Source organism: Otolemur garnettii, unplaced genomic scaffold (genome assembly GCF_000181295.1).
Source record: "Otolemur garnettii isolate 467f Iridium unplaced genomic scaffold, OtoGar3 scaffold00025, whole genome shotgun sequence".
NCBI lineage: Eukaryota > Metazoa > Chordata > Mammalia > Primates > Galagidae > Otolemur > Otolemur garnettii.
The window spans coordinates 21295142-21302372 of record NW_003852420.1 but is presented as its reverse complement, the minus strand read 5'-3'; the positions used below and the strand labels follow the sequence as shown (position 1 = coordinate 21302372).

The window sequence follows — 7231 nt, the reverse complement described above, 5'->3', positions numbered from 1 at the left end:
AAACAGCCTACTAAGTAAAAGTTTGGTTTTAATGTTTAAAAAATTAATATCGGCATTGAAGAATTAGAAATGAAATTTATTAATTTTGACCAGAATTGTAAGTACTGAAATTCTGAGAGTTACTTCCAAGAGTGAAATATCTTTTTCTTAATTAATTTATTTTTTTTATTAAATCATCACTGTGTACATTAATGCAGTCATAGGGTACAATGTACTGGTTTTATATACAGTGTGAAATATTTTCATCAAACTGGTCAACATAGCCTTTACAGTATTTTCCCAAAATATCTTTTTCAAATGTAAGAATTTAAAACTACTGAAACTAAAATCTGTAAAGAATAATTGTGATATTCAACATTATGTAAACTTTTTTCTGAATTGCTCCTTTATTTAAAAAAATATATATTATCTTGCTTCTTTACTTAAGTCCTATTTCCTTGGTTTTATTCACATGTAATCTACTTTGAGCCAGCCGTGGTGATTCATATCTATAATCCTAGGTTCATACCTATGGAGCATTTTGTGGGGGGCTAAGGTGGAAGGATCACTTGACGTTAGGAGTTCAAGACCAGCCTGGGCAACATAGTGAAACTCCATCTCTAAAAAATAAAATGAGGCAGGAAGACCCTTGAGCCCAGGAGTTCAAGGCTGCAGTGCACTATGATCATGCCACTGCACTCTAGTCTGGGTAACAGAACAAGACCCAGTGTCCTTTAAAAAAAAAAAAAAAGGAAACTTGAGCAAATACCCGGGAGACACTGGTACCCTACGGTAGAAATATTTTCAGGTAAAGGGAGACAACTTCTGTCTTCATGTAGGAGAATAACAAGTGGAACCCTTTTTCCCGCTTTATCTTGCAGATAAGGTCTATTATAAAAAAGCCAGGCTGAGAATAGAGATGACATACACCTTACTTTTTGCCACAATGCCCCTTCTCTCGTGAGCAGGGGAACATAAATTTCGTAGGATAAGGGCTTTATGTTGTTAATACTACAAACCCAGCACTTTAGAATAATGTCAGGCACCTGCATAGGAGCTTGGCAAATACAGTAGAACCTTCATAGTTGACCATCTCCTTAAGTTGACCTAATTTTCATAGACCAGACATATACCACATGTGCGTTTCAGTACAGCAGGCCTAGTGCCTTACGTTGGCTACCTCTGTGTATTGACCAGTTGGGTGGTCAACTTAAAAAAGTTAAGTGAGTGAGTAAGAGGGAGGGAATGACACTGGCTGAAACAAAGCTCATTGATGTCTTGGGCTTTTCTAATATAATCCTTTGATTATTATTTCCTGTCTCAAGATAAAGTAACTGTTGGGAAGAGGAAACGAAATGAAGATGATGAGGTTTCAGTAGGGGTGGAGATGGCAGAGAATACTGACAACCCACTAAGATGCCCAGTTCGACTTTATGAGTTTTACCTGTCAAAATGGTAAGTGAACTTCCTCTGAACTAGATGTAGTACACTCCCAAAAGCAATTAGCATACCTTGGATTTCAGATACTTTCAGCAAAGTCTCTGGTGTGTGAATTTACACTAGCATTTACATTTAATTTCATTTTTCCTTGTGCATGGATTTTGAACCGAGAAATGAATTGCCTTAATGATTTTTCTAGGCAATTTATTCAAAAGCAAAAATCATTGCTATTGTTTGAACTTTACAACTATTGTACAACCTTCATGTGATACCTAGTCTGCAGTGACTGTATTCTTTATATAGAAAATAAATTTTGAGGCTTTGGCACCCATCGCACAGTGGTTACAGCGCCAGCCACATACACCAAGCCTGGTGGGTGCATACTTGTTCTGGGCCAGCTAAACAACAGTGACAGCTGCAACAAAAAATAGCCAGGGGCTCGGTGCCTGTGGATCAAGTGGCTTAAGGTGCCGGCCACATACACCTAAGGTCACGGGTTCGAATCCTGCCCGAGCCCGCCAAACAACAATGATGCTACAACCAAAAAAAATAGCCCGGCGTTGTGGTGGGCGCCTGAGATCCCAGCTACTTGGGAGGCAGAGGCAGGAGACTCACTTGAGCCCAGGAGTTGGAGGTTGCTGTGAGTTGTGATGCCACGGCACTCTACCCAGGGGGACAGCTTGAGGCTCTGTCTCCAAAAAAAAAAAAATAGCCAGGTGTTGTGGTGGGCACCTGTGGTCCCAGCTCCTTGGAAGACTGAGGCAAGAGAATTGCGTAAGCCCAAGAATTTGAGGTTGCTGTGAGCTATGATGTCACCTCACTCTATCAAGAGTGACATAATGAAACTCTGTCTCAAAAAAATAAAAATAGAAAAAGAAATTTTGAGAAGAGATTGTTTTAGTAAGCATATAAATAGAAAAACAATTTTTAAGGAATTGAATTTTTTTCAGTGGTTGTTTTCTTAAAGAAACCGAGGATTTTAGAGTTGTAAGATTCACGCTAAAGCTCTATTTCTGCTAAAATATAATGGCTGGTTTTGCCCTTTGATAATGTGTGCTAAGCTAAGCCTTTGGGGTTCATTACAGGATATTGGGCATTTAGGATATGTGGTTCTCAGTCATAGTGTCACATGTGAGTTGACTTTCGTGTTATTCTTTTTTTTTTTTTTTGAGACTAAGTCTCACTATGCTGTCGCCCTCGGTTGAGTACTGTGGCATCACAACTCATAGCAACCTCAAACTCTTGGGCTTAAGTGATTCTCTTGCTTCAGTCTCCCAAGTAGCTGGGACTACAGGCGCCCACCACAATGCCCGGCTGTTTTTTGGTTGTAGTTGTCATTGTTGTCATTGTTGTAGCCCAGTGAGCAGGCCTGGGCTGGGCTCGAACCCACCAGCCTCAGTGCATGTGGCTGGCACCCTGCTCACTAAACTACAGGCACTGAGCCACTTTTGTGTTATTCTTAATAATATTTTCAGTACTAAAGTTTGTGAAATACACTTAGTCTTATATTAATATTATACTCCCAATCCAGTGTAATTTCTTGAGTGTGTGAGTACACTTCACTCCTGGGAGAAGTATACATATAAACTTATTTTTCCCTGTGGGTACCCTGCTTTCCCCATTGTGAGTCACAGGGGTGAGGAAGTTGAGAGCCATTATATTTAAGAACAGTTCATATTTCCCATATTCTCCGATTTACAGTTTTCTTTTTTCTTTCTTTCCTGTGTATAGTTCTGAAAGTGTGAAGCAGAGGACTGATGTATTTTACCTTCAACCTGAGCGCGCCTGTGTCCCAAATAGCCCCATGTGGTACTCCACATTCCCAGTAGATCCTGGGACCCTGGACACCATGTTAACACGTATTCTCATGGTGAGGGAGGTACATGAAGAACTTGCCAAAGCCAAATCTGAAGACTCTGATGTTGAATTATCAGATTAAAATGGAAGTGAGGTTCCTATTTTCGTACATGTTGATATGCACCAAACTGTGAATGCATCCAGCTGCTGGAAACTGATGTATAAGTCCAAGTCCTCTTGACTTGATATAAGATAATGGAAAACAGATGACTCGCGAACCCCACAGTGTGGATGTACAAATGAAAATTGAAGGAAAGAATATGAACTGAGAAATGTCCTTTGGCAGTGATATAGTTCTTAGACATCTTCAGAATGACTAACCAATTTCTCTGAGTGGTGCATAATCTTATTTTGTTTGGGAATAACAAATTGTGGAATATTTTTAAGGAAAACTGTTGTATAAAACTCTACCATAGTAACCTTAGACCTTAGAGAGGTAGCTTTGGAGTGAAACCTTGGCTTCAACAGGCTACTTGGGCGAGCCCTCCGTAAAAGTCAGGGGAGAGATAAGTACAGAGCTAAGAGTAACATCACGTGAGGACTGTGGGACCCAGACTTGGCGACCCAATAAAAATACTCAACTTTTTAAAACAGATAGTAAAGTGGTCTTGATTTTGATTTTTCATTGCCAAGCCAATTTTGTGAAGGACAGAAGCCTCTGGTGGTTTTGCCTGGGCCCCTCGCATCAGGGAAAATGACCTTCACTGCGTTCACAGTGAGCGCGTCCCTTTCACTCTCTGGGTCTAGCTTCTCAGTGGTAGGTCTGTATGTGGGTAAACTAAGGTAAAGGAGATGATATTCCACAAACTAATTATGCACACAGAAAATCTGTGGAGCCTGTTAGACCCCAAGTGTCTTGAAATGTTTGTAGAAAACCCACTAAAATGCCCACTTCTTTGGGTACAGGCCTTTATTGCTGCTGTCTCATAGCCTGAGCTGTGGTACACAGAAATGGGGGTTCTCCTTTGTTTTCATTTTGTCCCCAATGGCAGCTTCTCTCCCATTTGTTTTACCTTCCTATTTCCCAAAAAAATTCCTCTTATTTTGTCTTTTGCAGCAGTTTCTGGAGGCCCTTGTCATTTCAAAAAAATAGTCTCTCTCCTTAACTCTGGCAAACCTGTGAGTGATTCCACAAAGATGCAGTATTACTTAGCTATCTGAATTATGGTAGAAAGGTCCTACTAGGTTCCTATATAAAGCCTTTGGAAGATGACCTTGATGCCCTATGAAACCTAAAAAATAGGGATTCTGGAGTTAGGATACAAAGACATTGACTGTCTTGCATATCCACAGACAGGTCTTCTTAGAGCATTATTCCAAACTCTAGCTATTTTAGTAGTTCTATGAGGAGTGCGAGTCATAGGTGTATGTGGCATATCAGTCCATCTCCCTCATCTCCGTTCTTCTCTTCCCCACAAAATTTTGAATCAAAGCTTTTATCATGTTGGCCAATCACAGGCTTCCTTTAGCTGAGGTTAATTTAACCCTGTGAAAAAAGTTGAAAAAGTCAAAAACCTCTTAGAAATTTTAATTTTAAAGACTTTTCAGTATGTTCCTTTTTTTAGAAGAGAGTGGCAGGGGTTTTTTTGTTTGTTTGTTTTTTAACAAATGAAAGTCATTTAAGTAAAATAAAAATTACTAAGTAGACTTTCTGACATTGTGTACTTGATGGCTCTGTCCCTCTGCTTGTAACAAATCTCAATTTTTGTTACCAAGAACTGTGTGAAAGAAGTAAATCAGCCCAAATTCTGTGTGATTAATTCCATCTGTGTCTGTCATTTCTGACTGGAAAACTTATTACTTCCATCCCTTGTTTGATATGGAGGAAAACAATTGGATTGTCTGATAAGTCTGCCAATAAAATATCCAGAAACATCAGGTGTAATAGTCCCCTATACAAATTCTATGGTTTGTATAAACACTAACATTTTCCCCTTCTGTAGTTGTATGAAAAAATAAATATTGTTAGCATAGTAGATAAATTGTTATAATACCACAGAAAAATCTGTATCTTTTAACTGCGAACAACCAATCCTCAGATAATGACTGGATCAGGATTTCAACTGCATGTTAGTCCACAGAGTTGCCCAGAACCCTAAATTAATTCATAAGAGAAAATATTGATTAATTATTGGTCATTCCTCATAAGTGTAGCTGTTGATGTGTATGTCCAGATATTTGCTTTGAAATTTTACTAAAATTGTGTAAAATTACATTTTTTTTTCCAGGAGAGAAAAAAAACCTCAAACAAAAAAGAGAACCATCTAAACCATCCTTTCTGTTATTTTTTTGGTTTTTAACCACTTTTTGGTTTACCCCTTGCAGAAACCACAGAAATTATTCCCTTAGAATAAAATAGTATATTTGTATTTGATGGGTGAGTTCTTTTTCTTTATGTCTGGAAAGAATTTTAAATATCTTTTTCTGTTTGGTCTTATTGGTATATCTCAACAGTAAAATAACAAAGAAAGAAAACAGTTTCCAGAACAGAAATCGCTTGGTTTTTACTCAGTCCAGTAAATGACAGGCTAAAGAAGAGCCTTGGAATGTTTAAGACCAGCAAAGGATTTATACCTTCAATATATTGGTGTAAAAAACTGCTGAATCATAAAGAAAAATAAACAAAGAATAAAGAATTGATAATTCATTGAAGAGAAACCCAAAAGTATAACAAGTACAGAAGATGCTGGAAAAAAAAAAGTATACACATTTTAAGAAAAGAAATATATTAAAATTGTAATAATATGTACAGATCAATTTATTATCTGGGATATTGTATCTTATACCTCTTGCAGTGCAGAAGTCAAACATGACTTGAATATTATAATTTTAATACAGGTTTGTTTTTCCTTTCTTAAAATGTATATTTTGGTGTGTGGAGGGAGCACTCTCTGTATATTAAGTGAAACTCAGTGACCAGAGGAATTTCTTTTTTTTTTTTTTTTTTTAGACAATTGCATTATGTTGCCCTTGGTAGAGTGCCATGGCATTACAGCTCACAGCAACCTTAAACTCTTGGGCTTAAGCAATTCTCTTGCCTCAGCCTCCCAAGTAGCTGGAACTAGGTGCCCATCACAAGGTGCCCATCACAATGCCTGCTACTTTTTAGTTGTAGGTCATTGTTGTTTGGCAGGCCCGGGCTGGATTTGAACCCTCCAGTACTGGTGCATGTGGCTGGTGCCCTAGCTGCTAAGCTATAGGCACTAAGCCAGGCCAGAGGATTTCTTTAAAAGAGCTATCACAGGTTGGGTACAGTGGCTCATGCCTGTAATCCTAGAACTCTAGGAGGCTGAGGCAGGTGGATTGCCCTGAGCTCACAAGTTAGAGACCAGTCTGAGCCAGAGCCAGACCTAGTTTCTAAAAATAGCCAGGCATTGTGGTGAGCACCTGTAGTCCCAGCTACTAGGGAGGCTGAGGCAAGAGGATCACTTGAGCCCAGGAGTTTGAGATTGCTGTGAACTATGATGCTATGGCACTCCACCCAGGGTGACAAAGTGAGAATTCTGTCTCAAAAAAATATATACATATATATATATATATATATATAGTCAGACAGTGTCACCTGGTGGTGGTGACACAGGGATATAAAAAACCTTACACAGAGCAAGAATAAATATAGATCAGCCTATCTGTTCTGTAAAGCAAGCAATCCTACATATTTATCAAGTTACAGAAGTTTAATAGTTTACTAAGTTGCTTCCCTCTTTTTAAAATAAAAGATAGATATGATCAACTGCTTTTTTTCTGTGTTGATATAATCATACCATTTTTATCTTTATTCATCCAGTGAAATTTGTTGATGGATTTTTCTGACAATTGAACCATCCTTGAATTCTTTGATTAAACTCTAATTGGTCATGATCACACACAAAATTGGGTTAGATACACTATATAACCTTTATCAAGTTAAGGACATTCTCCTTCTGTTCCTAGATGGCTATGAGTTTTTTTTTTT

General features: G+C 38.3%; 1 protein-coding gene across 1 annotated transcript in view; it reads left to right on the top strand.

Moving 5' to 3' along the window:
- ZMYM4 (zinc finger MYM-type containing 4) overlaps positions 1 to 5272 on the top strand; it is a 168719-nt gene extending 163447 nt beyond the window's left edge. The window contains exons 26-27 of the mRNA XM_023512266.1: positions 1305 to 1434; positions 3151 to 5272. Of these exons, the coding sequence (XP_023368034.1) occupies positions 1305 to 1434; positions 3151 to 3358 (338 nt within the window). The 3' untranslated portion in view covers positions 3359 to 5272. The remainder of the gene's footprint in view (positions 1 to 1304; positions 1435 to 3150) is intronic.
- The last annotated feature ends 1959 nt before the right edge of the window (positions 5273 to 7231 follow it).